At 39.1% G+C, this 18,528-nt stretch overlaps 1 protein-coding gene across 1 annotated transcript in view; it reads right to left on the bottom strand.

Annotated features, from left to right (window-relative positions):
* Nucleotides 1-902: 902 nt before the first annotated feature.
* The window catches only part of LOC117877977 (bifunctional heparan sulfate N-deacetylase/N-sulfotransferase 3), a 103,380-nt gene continuing 85,754 nt past the window's right edge, over nucleotides 903-18,528 (bottom strand). The window contains exons 10-14 of the mRNA XM_034771723.1: nucleotides 17,492-17,666; nucleotides 12,917-13,087; nucleotides 8,143-8,252; nucleotides 3,770-3,872; nucleotides 903-2,487 (exon numbers count right to left, since the gene is read on the bottom strand). Coding sequence (XP_034627614.1) covers nucleotides 2,368-2,487; nucleotides 3,770-3,872; nucleotides 8,143-8,252; nucleotides 12,917-13,087; nucleotides 17,492-17,666 — 679 coding nt within the window. The 3' untranslated portion in view covers nucleotides 903-2,367. The remainder of the gene's footprint in view (nucleotides 2,488-3,769; nucleotides 3,873-8,142; nucleotides 8,253-12,916; nucleotides 13,088-17,491; nucleotides 17,667-18,528) is intronic.

Raw genomic sequence — 18,528 nt, 5'->3', positions numbered from 1 at the left:
GCTTTGTGCAGTTCCTACAAAATAGTGGTTTGTTTTTTTTAATGTTTTGGTGATGGTACATCAGATGTACACTAAGGATGAAAGGACCCTATTGAAGTCAGTGGGGCTACTAGAGCATCACCGTAGGTGTTTTCCATCATGATTAACATTAACATCTTAGTTGTTACAAATCCATATAGACATTTGCAGGTCACATCAACTCTTTACACATGCAAAGGATTTTTCTTTTGTAGATATTCAGAGTCCAGAGGGTATCTTTTACTAAATTAAAAGAATTTGAAGAAAAGTCAAATTTTGGACCTAAAGCACATGACAGAAAGTGAAGATTTTTTGATTCTTTCTATATATAATTATAATGTTCAACTTATAGATTGTCTACTCTACTAGATCCTTGTTGTTAACCATGCATACTCCTTTATGCAATAATGTGCTGAGTAATGTATATCTTTATACACAGCAAATTTGCCTAGATATTTTTCTTTATAGGCCTATCAAAATTATGTATTACAAAGACAAAGTCCATGACTAAAATAACGTACAAGTTAGAATTACAATAAGGATCTCAATATCTGTTTTCTCTTTAGTGAACAATAAACTGGTTTCCGTCCCATTACTATAAAAATTAAATTTTATGGTTTATGACAAACACTACATAGAAAAGCTTTCCACCATTTGATGTACTTTTTAACTGCCCATTTTAAAGCAAATATAGTTACAGAACCAAGCATCAAATTTGGAACAATAGTATATATAGGGAGCAGGGGGTCACCTACCATGCCCATTTTTTGACTTTGGGTATTTATTCATTAGCTGTCATGCATTTTTAAAACACATTGAGCCATATTTCAGTGGAGTAACATGAGGGCTAAGTTTGGCTCATATTTTTAATGATCTCTTTCCTATTTTTTTGAAGCATTAATAATTATGCCCTGGTCTCACGTTTAAGTAGGCGTGCTGTTTAGCTGAGAGTACTCACACTGTGTAAACTTAAACATATACTTAAGTGTTTGCAGTACTGGAGCCTAATTCTATATCATGACTGCACACTGTATTAATTTTTATTTAACTTACTCATTTATTTTATTACAAAACTTTTAAAATATATATCTCCCTGGGGAAAGAAGTATGTTTTTGCAACTTGCATGTATTAAATTGGAAGGCATTGAGAGATGCCACCACTTTTCAGTCAGTATAAGAGGAGTTTTGGGAAACACACATCAAATAAATACATAAAATTCAACACACCAAAAACCAGGACAGGATAAATTGTAAATTAAGGCAATCTTAATATAGGTCTGTTTCTGTTCTCACACCAGTTTTTCACTGATATAAGTCTACTGATTTCACTGGAGTTACTCCTCATTTACAGCAGTGTGAGATCAGAATCTAGGCCCCATAACTTGCAACTCACAGGAGCTAGGTGTGAAAGATTTACTCACGTCATTTGTTCATTGCATTGCTATGGTTTGGTTCACAGTCATATAAGTTTAACACTCTGATTATTACAATGTAAATTTCTTTTTTAATGTTGTGCTTCATATATCTAATTAGATTTCTTCTTAAACATATAGTAGTCTCTGTTCAGAATAGTCTATATTCCTTTGTGTTGCTGTTTCAGCAGACTGTATGGAGGTGCAGTATTTAAAAGCATAGATTCTGAACTTGACAGGGATCCACAGCACACTATGGTTTCCTCCTCACAGAGCAGGGCCATATTTCTTACATCATTTCTTGCTACAGTGTTTTAACCTGTGGCTTCAGGATTTGGCTCACAATACCAATTCTCTCCTGTTGTTTACACCTATGCAACATGTTTGTACTCCTCAACTGTGTTCATTTATTTTAAGTTCAAAATTTGGTAAGCAGATTCCGAAGGCAGGAGTAGATTTGGCCATTGTATGTTATACAGGGTTTTCTTAGTTTTGTTTTTTGTTTTGTATAAGACACATCATAATAATCAAAAAGTATGAAAAACCATGGGCAGGCAAACAATGGCTACAAAACCTACATGAGACACAACACTCCTAAGTTCGAATATAAAAGTGTAAATATTTACTATGAAATTGGACAGTTGTGTAGCTTTGCTTTTAAAGCTTATACCAGTTGCTATTGACTTCCACATGTGCGCACAGTAGTTTACAACAATCCCACAGGCCCAGAAATGGCAAAGAGAAAGCCTGCAAGCCTCCAGAGTTCTAAGAGACACAAACATTTTCACCATCCACATGCCAGCATATGGAAATAACTTCATTCTTTTATTCTCTTTTGAAGAGGTATATTTTACACCTGCCTTCTGGTAGCTATTGAAGGCTTTAGGTAAGATGACTGAAGTGTGGAAGAGAGATTTCAAGAAGCTTCCTCTCAATGCTATCTCACTTTCTGTAGTTCCTGTCTCAGCCATGATGGCAGGGGTTGTCCCAATTTGTGCAGGAGTTTTGACAGTTCCACATTGTGATCTCTGTAGTAGCTTGACAGAAAAGCCCTACACTGATGGATAAAAAAGCAGACATTTTTATTTAGTAAAACATTGTACTGTAGATGCTATGGATTTTGAGTTTTGCAGTTTGTTTTACCTGTATCTAAACTATGCCATGTTTTCTTCTGTGCTGTATACTTTCTCCTATACTATGTATTATTGCACACAGCATCTATACTCTATTTAGCAGCTGAGCTGCAGGGGATTATTTTAGTAGATATACAGTTAATTTCCAAACTGTTCATCAAAACCAAAGAAACTGATCAGAGTCTGATCTCAGATACATCTGTATAGATCCAGAGTAACTCTGGAGTCAATAAACTACTCTGAGTTTACATTAGTGTAACTGAGGGCAGAATATAACCCCATAGTGTTTCACGTTTTGTTATTCAAGTATTTACATTTTCCAGAGATGTTTAGGATAGACAAACATAATACAAATAAGTAAAATACCCCACAGAGGCTGATTCTCCTCTCACAAGAGTTACTCCTGATTTACACCAGCATCAGAATAAAATCAGGCCTACAGTACAATAAGTAAGTACAATAGTACTTACTACTGACCAAGTCTTGAGCTCTTCACTCAGGTTTTATTCAGACTAAGTTAAGTGGGAGTTCAGTATGAGAAGGCCAGAGTAAAAACAGGCTCCAAATGCTTGCTGAGATTTCTTCCCCTCCTCTGTGCAGAAGTGGGAATGTGGACCTCAGCTATCAGGCCTGTGAAAGTAACTTTATCTGAACATTTCTGGAGGAAAATTTTCAAAATTGATAGATACCAAAATTAATTGATCTTAAAAATGAACTGCCAGGAGAACATGTGTAACTATTAATAGCCTGACAAGTCAAGAATGAAACAGACTGGAAGAACAGAGGACAGCCCCACACTTACACATCTGATCACGACTGCAACAAACCATGCGTTTTGAGCTTGTTGCTGGTGTGGGTCGCTCAGCTGAGGGGCTGGGATTTTAACTGTGTTGCAGCTTTTTTGAGAGCAACTAGGTTTTTCAATATGAAGAAAATGTTTAAAAAACAATTTCTGGGTAAGTTAATTTGGAGACATCTTGGCCTTTATGCTCAACCTTTATACAAAAGGTTGAAAAACCATCATGTGGTACATGGTATCAGAAAGGCCTCAGCTGTAGGGAGAGTTAGTACAAATAAACTATAGGTTGTTAATTTTATCCTCTTGTTCTTGTTATAATTTTGTCAATGGAGTGTCCCACGGGTGTGAGTGAGGCACTCCTAAAAGCCATTCAAATGCTGTATTGCCTCAGAAGAACAATGGTTTACCTCTGAATCCATAGGAGGGTATTTTCTGCCTTTGCTCTTTCCAAGACACTTGGTTTTTCCTTCTTCCAGGAGTTGACACCAGAAACCTTTATGTGAATCGAACCTGAAATTCAGCAAACAGATCAAATATGTTCAGTCTAAGATTTTTTTATCACTTCAGCAAACTTAATATTTCACATCCACTTTCTCCTTGTTATTCAGGCAGGATACCCCTTAGCACTAATGCAAATTATGCTTTTCTTTGGAGGAAAGAATAAAGAATAACAGGCTAGCTAGCTATCCCTATAGATTTCTAGGGCACACATAACTGACCACAGAGCCCATTGAATCTAGGCACATATAGACCCTATTTAATTTTATTTATAGTTAATGTTTAAGTTGCAGAAGCACCCAAAGATGCTGTACAGAACTGGTGCCCCATTTCACTGGGGGCTCTACAAACCACATAAGAAGGTACAATCCTTGTCCTGAAGAGCTCACAATCTAAATAGACAAGACAGACACAGGGTGAGAAAAAGGGATACAACATACAAGCTAAGGCTCAACTTCTGCAGCCATTACCCATCTTGAATAGTACTTTATTTGTCCACTAGTTCCATGGAAATCTATGTGACTACTTACAGAATAAGGTACTGCTCACTGTGAGTAAGGATGGCAGAGTCAGGCCCAAAGTGACTATATTATGGTAAGCAGGAGTGGGGCTAGGGGGAGGACAGGAATGGGTAAGTTAATAGGAGTAAGGCAGCAGAAAAAGGAAAGGATGGGCGAGACTGTGCATGGAGTAGGGGAAGGGGAGACAGGAAGAAGAAAGGAGTGAGGTGGAAGAAAAGGCTGTTGAGAGCATGGAAGACAGAAAGAATGAGGCTGGCAGTGATGCAGTTGTGTGAGAAAAATGGAGTAAACCAAACACTAGAGAGGATGAATGGCCATTGTTTAATCTGAAGAAAACAGAAACTGATGATGACAAACAATTGGGTTCAGGGGGTTGTGATGATTACTGTTGTGGTGGAGATTTTCCTCCTGAGGGCTGGATCTCCCCTTGGACCCCTGCTCTTCCTCCCCCAGCCCACCCGTGGACACTTAGAGCCCGGAGCCCAAGATATGGTGTCTGCCCTTGCTCAGACCTGCAGATGGGGGACTCCAGCTGGGCTTCTCCCTTACCTATTGGCACCCCAGAGAAATAAACAAAGTCTCTCTATGGTTCCCCTGGCTCCCAGTATATTTTCTCAGGCTTTTGAAATTACACCAATGTCAGTCTAGCAATGGACTAAAGGTGTGATGATGTACCTCATAGTGAGATTCCACAGTGATGATATTATCAGGGGCTTTGGCTGTACAGTAATGTTAACATTAAAGTGCCTTATTTTTAATTCACAAGGTATATGGACCCTATCTTGCTTCCATCAATGTCAATGTCAAAACTCTCAGTGGGAGTCGAACTGGTTTCTTAGACTCCTCTCTCCTCTTTGCCAGCATAATTAGTGATTCACAGCATAGATAAGCACATCTTAAGAGCTCTTTGCATCAATATTATATGCACATGCTTATTTTGACATGACTTCTCTATGCAGCCAGCCAGGATAGTCACCAAGCCAGAACAAAATATACATGTTTGTGTACAGACATGAACTGCGTTTGAGCTAGAGCTCTGGATAGGTGGTTTGCGTCTTTTATAGATCAAATCAAACAATACTAATAAATAATGTCAATGGAGCTGTATCTGGTCACGGTTGAACTGATCATATATTTTAGAGCACATTTCAAGGGCCATATCATGCCCTTCTTTGATGTCAATGGGAGTTGTACATGACTGATCAAGAGCACAGCTTTGGCAGTAGCATGGACACAGGTAACACCTGTTTTGATTGCATGAGAAACTATATGCAATAAGTATTGACAAAGATTCATGGGAGTCAGATTTCCAGAAGTGAGCAATTATAGTGGATCCCATGTACATCACGAAGCAAAGTGCCTTTAAATTATCCAAGATAGGTAGATTATTGAAGTGTTATTCATTTTATGAAATCTTTTTTGTTAAATTTCCATCTGACCATGCAGAAACCAGAGATTATCTGCACAGTTAAACATCTGCATGGTTAAAACTACAGTCTTCCACCAAAAAACCCTCTCATTTCAAGGCTTAGAGACAAATCTTCAGCTCAGTTTATGTATCTGTAAGGGGTACAGTTGCCTTCAATTGCTGCATAAAATGGCTGTGCACCACCTTGACTGTTCCTGGAGATGGTCAGTTCAGTGCATGTGGATGGAAGGAACCCACAATCCACTATCATAGGATGTGGAGCTGCCCAGGGGTAGGGAAATCGTAAATTGGGTCTACCCTAAAGAACAGAGACATTTGTAATTTAATCTGTGGGACAGCATTTATTGAAGTATCAATGGTGCAGAATGTTCACACAAAGTTAATTAAAAGCTGTTTTGTGAAAAAAAAGACAATTCATCCACAGGAACATCCTCTCAAGTGACAGCAGAGTGATAGTATAAATTCATGACAAATAATAGTATAAAAGTGATAGCATCAAACAAAGCCCACAGTTAATAAAAAGACTGATATCCCAAGACATTTAATTGCTTGATAGAAATACTAATATTGCCAGCCAGCTTGTTTTAAGGATAAATTCATCAACCTCAAACTATGGCTAGAAAATACCTTCTAGCATGATCTAATGGGTGGAGCAGGAGACTGGCAACCAGCACTCCTGGCTTCTTCTGGCTTTGTCACTGACTGTGTGCCATTAGGCAAGTGTTTGTTTTAATACAATGTCCATCACCACAGAGTCTACAATTACTAGTTTACCTTTCACTTCTCAGTGCTTCCATCGAACCTTCTGTAAACTGGGCAGCATAATATTTACCAATCTCAAAGGGCTTTGTGAAGATTAATTAAAGGGTGTAAAATGTTTTGAGTTCATTGGATAAATAACCTATATTTTTATTTCTATTGCAATTTTGTAGGTACAAGTAGAGATGGGAATTTTCTACCATATATATCAATTACCAAATGACATAGAGGGACAAATTCATTACTGGTATAACTAAAATGATTTAAATGGAGCTATACCAGGATGAATTGGGGTCAAAGTAATGGAAAAAGTTGCCTGAATCTCAGTTATGCTAAATGAACATTATCTGTGTTCAAGGGTAGACAAGAAGGAAAAGCCTGCTGCAGAATTAGATGCAGAATAATAATTCACATCATCCAGGTCAAGGCCTTTGGTGTACAAAGAAACAGAGCTTTCAATAGAGTTACTTCCTGGGATGAATTGGGTCCATTATGTCTGTATAATACACTTGACTTTATCTCATGAAAGATAAAATCTGTTTTGCTACATACGGCACAAAAAGGAACAGAGCACAACTGTCTGAAAGCATTAAATGGAGAAATGTCTAGGAAAGAAAAGAATTCTTTTCTGAGAGCTTCTTATAAAAACAGACAATGGGCTCACATTCAAAAGAGCAGCCTAAGGTTATCAATCTTATTTTAAGGGCAAGTGAATCTAAATGTCTGAATCCAAAGGATTTGTGTACATAGGTATTTATTATACAGAAAGTAGATTTTACATTCCTGACACTGATATTGTAGAGTCTCCTGTAATTTAATGTAAAGGAAACCCAGCCTTCTGTCCATTCTGTTTACGCATGGTGAATCTTTTGCTGCGGAGGAAACAGATGCAAAGGCATCTCTCTCTTTTATCCATCCAAAATCCAAACACAATTTTCACAAACCAATACTTGTTTTATCTGTCAGGTGTCCATCTCTGTAATATTCAAACACCATGTTTAATGCCTGGCTCAATACATAATTAACAGAAAATATAATCCTTCTGAGTTGCATTCTTTCCACATGTTGTTAACGATTACTTGGATAGCAGTTTGAAAGCGTGCAAGAAAGAAAAATGTACTTTTCATGTCTAATCAGCACATAAGCAAGTCCAGATTTTTCCATGGAAATTAAAGAGGGTAAAGACATTGAAAAATACATATTGTTGCCCACACTAGCATTAGTAATAGGATTTGCATGCAAAATTAATCAGAGGAGTATTAATGGCTATTAATTTGTATTGATTTTGCTTATAGAACCAACACCATTTTGTTACAGCCAACAAATGTCTCATCAACCTAATCTTGCAAGGTGCCGAGGTTTGTCTAAGGAGTGCTGAGCATGCATTCAAATACACACATTATACATTTAGATGTACAAAAATTCAATGAATAACAGCAAATTATAATTTACAGGGAATATTGCAACCCATTCTTTTCAGACTCTTTATACAAAACTACAGTTGCATGATTATTTCCTTTTTTAAATCACTCCATTGCTAATATTCCATTACATTAATTATGAATGAACTCACGTTAGGGCTTCAGAGTAATTATAATGAGGAGAAACTCCCAGAAACTTCTGCACTTCATCCATCACGGTAGCTGGGTCACTTCTCAGCTGCTGTCCATCAATAATTAGCAACTGCAAAAATAAAATAATACTGTATTTAAAATTCATCATACTTCAAGCTTCAAACTAAAACTTTCACCTATGTCAAGCTCATTCATTAAGAGGAAAAGAGGTGCCCCAGGGAATGGTAACAGGTCTGGTCTTATTTATCATCATTAATGATCTGGGAGAAGGGTAAATGACACACTAATTAATTCTGAAATGAAATCATATTGGAAGCTGTTGTGAGCACCACTGAGGACAGAGAAATAATGCTGAAGCACCTAGTGAGATTACAAATATCGGCAGGAAATTACATGAGATTCATCCTGACAAAATGAAACCTAATATATCTGGAAAAAATAAGCTGCAACACCCCCACCCCGACATATAAAACGAGAGAAAGATATTCTGAGCCATATATGTGCTCTTTTTTTCCGAGTATTAATCAATTCATTGACAGTTATAGTCACTGCTGAAGAAAGCACTCAGCTCTCTCATCCTTTGCCACACACTAATTTCTTCTTGTGCCCAAGATCCATCATGACTGAATAGCGGCAGCTGAAGCTGCTGTGGGGCACAGTGGATAGGAGATGGCTAATCGTCCGGCCCAGATTGGCTGCTCGACAACCAGTCATTTTCCCTGTGGAAAAGCTGCTTTTTGTGACCATAGAGCTGGTTCACTCACAACTCTTCAAAGACCGTTTTCCCCCCGTATCAGAGGTTGCCATCACATGTGAAGTAGAGCTTGTTGCACACAAAGCAAGTTTCTCCTAGCTTCCTGCTGCTCTCTACTTCTGATCATAACTTGTTTTTAGATTTAGTGGAGATGGCTGAATGAACTGGGACTAGGGAGTGGTTTAGGGGAGGATGACTGGCGAGTGAATGAAGGGACTGAGTGAGGCAGCAGTTCTGTGGAAAAAATAGCATCTGTTCATATAATTAAAGATTGTATCATAATTCCTATGCACAGGGTACCGAATTAGTTGCATGGTCAAATTTAATTCTGGCATTTCCTAACTTTTGAGTGCTAGCCTTGCAACCTTAAGGTTCTTTTATTGTAGTGGTTTTGTATGTAATTTCCTAGATTTTTAAAAAAGCAAACTGAAAAACAGAAATTCCACCATGTAGAACCATATTGACTCCCACATGCTTCATCAGTAAGGTTAGAACCTTTAGATCCACAGCACAGACCTCTGCCACTTGAGCTAACAGACTGATAGTAGTAGCAGGTTGTGCTACATCTGCTACATGAGCATCTCTAAAAGGATAAGAGGCACACATTTTGTGAGTGGGTTTCACAGCTCTTTGCTGACAGCTGAGGAATGCTAAACCTTGGGGCTTCTCTAAACAAAAGCCTAATTTACTTAATTTACCCAAGCTGGGCTGTAAATCTACCTTGCATTAGCCAGCCGCACACTGAATGTCCATGTGGACCTTGCTGCTGTGTACTAGAAGTTCCCTAATGCACTTTGATCTACCCTGCTTTGAAACAGGAGATCACAGTGCACTAGGAAACTTTAAGTGCAAGGCAGCAAGGTCCACATGGACACTCAGTGCATGCCAGGCTAATGCGGGGTAAGATTTAAAACCCAGCTGGCCACAAGCTAAGTGTTTGTACAGACAAGCCCCCAGAAGTCCTATATTCTATACCAGATTCTGAGGGAAGTGTACTCTACTAGCAACCTTTTCCTGCCTGACCTCTTCTGTGCCTTGCCCCTCCAGTCTGCCCCAGTTTCAGGCTGTCTCCCACTCCAATTCCTCCATGCCCCATCCTGGACCCTCCATTCAGTTCCTCATCCTAGTTTCTCCCCTTTTGGCTCCTTGTCCCAGTTTAGCCTTAGCCCCTACCCTTAGGCCTCTCTTAATTTTCCTCTTTGCTGGCCAGATGCCAGCAGTGGGGTCAATGATAAAACAGGATAGACTGATTTCCTCCTCTCAGTTTCTGGGCCTAGCACTTCAGCAGCCCCTGTCTGTCAGGAGCAGCAATTGCAGAGAAAGTCCTACTCTGCCCCTTGCAGCCCTGAGATGAAGCATGCCCAATACAGATGGAATGTTCAGGCTCTACTCAGTGGAAATTTCCAGAGGCTCAAAACTTGACCAAATTCGGGTAGATTTTCACAGGATTGGCAAAAGTTACATCCCTGGCATCAAGGCAACTCCTGTGCCAAATTTCAAGTCTTTGATCCAAGAGGCACTAGAGCTTCTCAACAAACTTGTACAGATTTTTTAACACTGGTAAAATGATGTATTTTCCCCTGATCTTATTCTGATAAATGGCTGAGTCCTTTTTGCTGAAATTTTCTTCAAAATTCAGTCTGACAGATGACTGGCATGGAAAATTTCATCCCAAATGGTTAAATTTTGGCAAAGCTCTAAACAACTGAAAACAGGGTTTGTAAAATGCTTTGAGATCTACAGATGGAAAGCTCTATATAAGAGGTAGATATTATTATAATGGAAACTATCAGGAAATCTTAGTTATTTGCATTGATACCTGCATTACCTATAATATCTTTGGCTATAATAATTTTATTTTATAAGGTGCCCCTCACACAAAAGTGCTCAGGGTGCTGAAAAACAATCAGAAACACAATTTTATTCATTAATAAAAGAACATGCTGACCTCAAAATTAGACAATGTGGGTAAACATAATAATAACAATAAAGATATGAAAGAAGATAACTTACACATTAGATCATAGGTGGGTGAATACTGGACCTCATAGGAGTCCAATAAGTAAGAAATATACTACTCATGTAGTGTCCCCATATAAGCTACATATCTACATATTTGGTCCAGCTGGGATATGCTAGGTAGATTCCAGTCTTTCTATGCATCTAAGGCTAAACTTTGTGTCACTTGCTGATTATAGATCTGCATCAGATAAACATTTTAATAATGTTGTCCTCAATAGCAAATTTAGATATGACTGACTATGTTCATTGCTGATGTGTTTACACAGAAACAATGAGTCAGTCGGTGATGGACGTTTGTTTTCACCGAGGGATATGAAACCCAATGTCCCTTGAGGACCTATCCTAGAATGCATACTGTTCAACATACATGAGACCCTTGGAGAGATCAAATCTAAACAGAGTGTAGAGAATATCAAATCAGTATGCTGGTATTACACAACCGTATATCCTATGGACTCTGCAAATCTGGATCCTAAAAGAACATGTAGACAATATCACCAGCCAGATGCATCAGAGCTTCTTTGTTCACACCATGGGAAAAGAGAATTGCAGACTCTGGATAAATTCTCTCCTCCAAACAAGCCCTTAGAGGGTGTGCTCGGAAGTAGTGCTTCACAGTGTCAGCATTCAGAAACATCAACACCAGAAACAAAGCCTATCAACAAGACATGAGTAATGTGATGTACGCCACCCCTATGTTATGCACCAAAAGGAGTACAGGACTTGTGACTGCATGTCTTCTAAGGTATGTGCTTGGAGAATGTAGGCAGGAGATAGATGGAGAGCATAGGCAGATAGATATCTTGTGAAGTATGTGTCTTCAGAGGCTTGTCAGGAGTATGCACTTCTCAGGTTCATTAAGTGATATCTGTTTTGAGATAAGCACACCTTGGTCTCATGAATTGCACACACCAGGAAACACAAACCCTTTGAGGCTCAGTGTGTAACACACAGAGATTCAAAGGGACAGGAGTGCCAACTGTAGCTTCCAATGCACCAAATGGTTTCTCAATACTCAACAGAGCCATGCACCAATGATCTGGGAGGGGATTGGTGGCTCCCAATATACTAGCAGTGATACAATGCACTGACAGACCTGGAAGAGGTGTGATGGGTAGAGGACCTTGACTATGCATCAACAGATCCTAAAACCCAGTGATGGCAAAGATCGCAGAGGCACCAGTGTGCACAGAGGTAGTGATACACTGGCAGTTCCCAGTGAACTGAGCAGTGAAAAGATTAGCTCATGGAAGGACCACTGAACTCATGAGCAGATGAAGACACTGAAGCACTTAATGACTAATTGGCCCTATGTCTTTATTTATCTGTGTATCATACCCAGTTCCAGACACTCAAGCCTCTATATCCTCAAGTCTTCACAGTGTTCAGTGCACTAAATCTCCTCTGATCCCATCAAGGGTGGACAATGCATTGATACTTCACAATGCTGGCCAATGCTTTGATGCTGCACAGTGCAGAAGCATTACACAGCACCATCCCAGCAATTTATCATGGTTTCCCTCAATGCTTTTTGTTGGAAGTCCTGATGGGGTATCAAATGGCTGATGCCTGATGCACTCTGAAGCACTGGGTTTCCTATTGTGGTTTCTGACAGGTTCACCAATACAGCCAGTAGGGTGCCAGAAAGTAACAAGATTAAAACAAAAAACAAGAAAAAAACTCAGTGTTAAAGGCAATTCAGTGGGCAAGAGGGGTGCAAGGAGCAGCAGTGCTGAAGCTTCCTCAGTTGCTGTTCTTGTTGCTTTTTGTTGATGGAAGTCCCAGTTGTGCAGTGCCAGGAGTTAGTGCATGGCTGTGACATCACCAGAAGGCCCCGCCAACCAATCAGAACATGGTTTTGGATAATCAGCGCCCCAAACCACACACTCATATATATTCATGAATAGTAATAATCAGTAATGAAGATGTCCAAAAAAGTGAATAATCTAAGATATCAAATTCATATGAAATAAGACACAATGTTACACTCTATTCACCTGATAAGTTGGAAAATAAGTTAGCCATCTTTCTATATGGGTGGCATACCATCCAGGTACTAGACATCTCTTCTGTAGAGCTCTAAGGTCTGATGGGGCTCGAGGTCCAGCTGTGATCACCTGATAGAAGCTAAATTTTAGAGCTGCAGGGTCTTCATGAGATCGCTGATGCTGCAAAAAAAAGGTAAGTTACAAGAACATCATGGACACCGGAATCCAGAGTCATAGAAATAGGACAGAATATATGTGGGCAATGGTCTAAAGGACCTGTTTGTGACTGATTAAATTACATTAGAAGTGAATTTCAGTTAAGAAGCCTTGGTCTATATTAGATACATTGTTGAGAAAGTAAGAATAACACTACTATTAACTATCAAAAGATCTGACTAGTATTAGCATAGAAAACTAGCACACATTTTCATTTAATGAAATGGCAGCTTATGCATAAACAAACCCAGGATAACAAACTCAAATATGGTAACCTCTACTTATGCAGCCAAATCTTGAAGTCCTTACATGATTTATATTCAGACCTTACTCCAGCAAAGCTTTCACTGATGGTTATCAGATAGATAACTTCTACTTATAGGAACAAAAAAAAATCCATAAAATAAAATATAGATCCTGAGATCCTTATTCAGTTTCTACTTATTCCTCATTTTGTCAAATTCCTATTGTAGTCAGAAGAACAGAAGAAAGGGACTTTTTGAAATAAGAGGCAACAATTAAGAACAGAGTGGACAGGTTCTGGTCCATTCTGGACAGATCCCACAGTTTCAAACGCCCCATGTATGTAACTAGATGGCATAGCGATAGGCATTATAGAAATACTTATAGAAAAAAGACAGATAAAATAATTGTATTTATTATTTCATGGAGCAAAAAGTGAGGTACAAACTTGCATGATGGAATACTATATAGTAGTTACTGAATAACTTACAATGAGACATCGGGTTTTACTAAGAAATAAATTTTGTCTATAGGGTTCTGCTGTTATTATTATTAGTAAAGCAGGCCTATATTCTAACAAGTTTGAACTAACTGCATTGATGATAAGTACCACAATCTTCCTTGACTCCTTAAATCTTGTTTGATTTGCACGTCTCTGCTTCAAATTAAATTAAATTCCCATTGGCTATCTGGATATAGGTCCATGTTCTTGTAAACTCTATTAGGCATTTACTATTGTTTTGTTTACTCATTGTGAATTACATTTGAATTTGGCTGAAATTATGGAAAAGCAGCATCATTTGCCCCATAACCACAGCTGTGCAGAACACAACGCCATCCACAGCCTCAGGAACAACTGACATCATAAAATGAAAAAGGCTGACAAAAGAGGTTCTCATGAATAGGTCGGAATATGAACAAGAGGCTGCTAGACAGCTCTCTAACACCATATTCTACAGGCCATTACCCTCTGATCCCACTGAGGGTTACCAAAAGAAACTACATCATTTGCTCAAAAAAACTCTCTGAAAAAGCACAGAAACAAATCTGCACAGACACACCCCTAGAATCCCGACCAGGGGTATTCTATCTGCTACCCAAGATCCATAAACCTGGAAATCCTGGATGCCCCATCACCCCAGGCATTGGCACCCTGACAGCAGGATTGTCTGGCTATGTACTGACTTCCTGAGGAAACTACAATCCATTGGTGATCTTCCAGAAAACACCTTCCTGACCACTATGGATGTAGAAGCCCTCTACACCAACATTCCACACAAAGATGGACTACAAGCTGTCAGGAACAGTATCCCCGATAATGTCAAGGCAAACCTGGTGACTGAACTTTGTGACTTTGTCCTCACCCACAACTATTTCACATTTGGGAACAATGTATACCTTCAAGTCAGCGGCACTGCTATGTGTACTCGCATAGCCCCACAGTATGCCAACATTTTTATGGCTGACTTAGAACAATGCTTCCTCAGCTCTCGTCTCCTAACACCCCTACTCTACTTGCGCTACATTGATGACATCTTCATCATCTGGACCCATGGAAAAGAAGCCCTTGAGGAATTCCACCATGATTTCAACAATTTCCATCCTCAGCCTGGACCAGTCCACACAAGAGATCCACTTCCTGGACACTACAGTGCTATTAAGTGATGTTCACATAAACACCACCCTTTACCAGAAACCTACTGACCGCTATATTTACCTACATGCCTTCGGCTTTCATTCAGACCACATCACCCAATCTATTGTCTACAGCCAAGCTCTAAGATACAACCGCATTTGCTGCAATCCCTCTATCAAGCGTTCTTAAAACTACAATACCCACCTGCTGAAGTGAAGAAACAGATTGACAGAGTTAGAAGAATACCCAGAAGTCACCTACTCCAGGACAGGCCCAACAAAGAAAGTAACAGAATGCCACTAGCTGTCACCTTCAGCCCCAACTAAAACCTCTCCAGCGCATCATCAAGGATCTACAACTTATCCTGGAGGACGATCCCTCACTCTCACAGATCTTGGGAGACAGGCCACTCCTTGCTTACAGACAGCCCCCCAACCTGAAGTAAATACTCACCAGCAACCACACACCACACAACAAAAACACTAACCCAGGAACCTATCCTTGCAACAAAACCCGTTGCCAACTCTGTCCACATATCTATTCAAGGGACACCATCATAGGACCTAATCACATCAGCCACACCATCAGAGGCTCATTCACCTGCACATCTACCAATGTGATATATGCCATCATGTGCCAGCAATGCCCCTCTGCCATGTACATTGGCCAAACCGGACAGTCTCTACACAAAAGAATAAATGGACCCAAATCAGATGTTAAGAATTATAACATTCAAAAACCAGTCAGAGAACACTTCAACCTCCCTGGTCACTCAATTACAGACCTAAAAGTCGCAATTCTCCAACAAAAAAACTTCAAAAATAGACTCCAACGAGAAACTGCAGAATTGGAATTAATTTGCAAACTGGACACTATTAAATTAGGCTTGAATAAAGACTGGAAGTGAATGGGTCATTACATAAAGTAAAAACTATTTCCCCATGCTAATTTTTCCCCTACTGTTACTCACAACTTCTTGTCAACTGTTGGAAATGGGCCATCTTGATTATCACTATAAAAGTTTTTTTTCTCCTGCTGATAATAGCCCACCTTAATTGATTGGTTTCGTTATAGTTGGTATGACAACACCCATTTTTTCATGTTCTCCATGTATATATATCTTCCTACTGTATTTTCCACTGCATGGATCCAATGAAGTGGGTTTTAGCCCATGAAAGCTTATACTCAAATACATTTGTTAGTCTCTAAGGTGCCACAAGTACTCGTTCTTTTTGCTGATATAGACTAACACGGCTACCACTCTGAAATTTGAGTTTAAGATATTCAAAGTTCCCCTTCAACATTAACCTGGCTTGTTTGTTATGATGCCAAAAAGAGAATGGTAGTAAGAATGGTACTTCAGTAGTATTGATTGAACTCTGAGGTAAAATACAGTACTAAACTTTATTGGGTGTAATTAAAAAAATATTTGGTGCTGATATTGGATTTAAGTTGGAGTGTGAAATCTGATCTTTTGTGTGCTTTTACCTTATACTATACAGATTTCATGGGGAAGACCAGCATTTTTCAATTGGGAGTCCTGACCCAAAAGGGAGTTGCAGGGGAGTCACAGTATTGCCACCCTTACTTCTGCACTGCCTTCAGAACTGGGCAGCTGGAGAGTGGCAGCTGTGGCCAGATGCCCCACCAGCAGCAGCACAGAAGTAAAGGTGGAAATACTATACCATGCCATCCTTACTTCTGCACTGCTGCCTTCAGAGCTGGGCTCCCAGCCAGCAGCCGCCACTCTCCAGCTGCCCAGCTCTGAAGGCAGTGCTGCCACCACCAGCTACACAGAAATAAGGATAGCAGTCCTGCAACAGCCTTGCAACCTCCCCACAACTCCTTTTTTGGGTCAGGATTCTTTCAATTACAATACCATGACATTTCAGATTTAAATAGCTGAAATCATGAAATTTACAATTTTTAAAATCCTATAACGGTGAAATTGACCAAAATGGACTGTGAATTTGGTAGGCCCCTATATATGTTCCTTTATTACGGTCAGTTTAACAAAAGTTTAAAAAGTTAACCTTACTCAAAATTCAGGCCTTATTCTGTGTCTGCAAAAAACTTAGACCATGAGTAATGCATGTACATACCTCATATTTGGAAGCACAAACTGGGCAACTGTTCACATGCATGGTACTCAGATGCACAATTAGTTGTGTAAATGCACATTCTTTACATGCAGTTATTCACACAAGCACTTTTTTTGCATGCACATATTAAAGCCAGAGTTGTGAAAAATATGGCCTTCAGTGTTTATATATTTTAAAAGAATGGATTATCAAGTTTATATGTATAGAAAGCTTTTTCTGTACTCAGGTAATTGTTGCGTGATGAACTGGTTTTCAAATAAATGCTTACCTGATCAGACCCCTTTGTTTTTTCAGTATTTAATCACATAAATATTGAGAGGCTCCCAGATAAAAACTGTTTTATACATAATACAACTAGAACCTGCCTGTATTTTTCAGAGTCCCTACCTGATACCAGGAGTATGCCCGATCTGATGGGTCGATGAGAATGGTGATGATCTTGGCCTTAGGGATCAGGGAAGCTGCTCGTTTGGGAGCTTCCTCAGAATGGAAGTAGTTGGCACTTTTTTCAAAGAGAAAGTCAGTGCTGACATTGGATGGTACAGGGAAGAAATCCATATACCTAAAAAAGGAACACTGTCCTCAGAATTACTCAAAAGTCCTGCATACACTAAAGCAAGGCGGGTGGGTGCATATGTTAAATATATTAGAGAATAATCCATAAAAATAACAGACAGTCATTGTCAAGTAAAAACATTCAAGAATGAAAGGCCTTGTTTTTTTTTACTGAGAAGAAAGTGTTATAGGTGTACAAACAATTTATCCTCTTTAAATTAGTGGGCCAGTTCCTGAAGTAGTCACTCATTTCTACTCAGGCAAAACTCTAATCAAAGTCAATTGTAAAGACTGAGTAAAAATAAAAACTTCTGAATCTGGCCCACTGCTATTTATAAAAAATGTGCTTTATTATTCCTATTACAGCACATGATGGCATTTCAGTTACACCAGAGCAGAATATCATAAGAAAATAATATTCAGAATCAGGGTTCCTGTTATCAAATCTGGCAAGAGTTTGTTAACATGAAGATGTTACTTAAAAACTTAGCAAGAAAATCTCACTACTTCTTCAGCAAGAGTCCTCCAAGTGGTGAAGGCATCTCTGAATTACTATTCTATGTATCACAGTTTTGTGGAAACAAAGCAGGCTGTTTTTTAATTTGTTTAGTTCTGAGCTTTTCCTCTTCCAGTTATGTGGTTCTAGTTAGTTGCCAACAACCTGTCATATTATCATCAGACTTGTCTATCCACAACCAACATACCAGTTTTCACTGTTTTTGAGGGAGGGAAAGGGAATTGACAAATTTGGGTCTTTGTGTTTTTCTTTTTACCTCCTGTTGTTAACAATATAAAATTCTATATATAGTAACTTCTTTAGAGTGGATTGACTGTAATGGTTAAAATTTACCCCACTGCACAGATCTTGT

The sequence above is a fragment of the Trachemys scripta genome, chromosome 5 (assembly GCF_013100865.1).
Source record: "Trachemys scripta elegans isolate TJP31775 chromosome 5, CAS_Tse_1.0, whole genome shotgun sequence".
Classification (NCBI taxonomy): domain Eukaryota; kingdom Metazoa; phylum Chordata; order Testudines; family Emydidae; genus Trachemys; species Trachemys scripta.
Note: the sequence above shows the minus strand (reverse complement) of the source record. Positions and strands in the feature narration are given on the sequence as shown.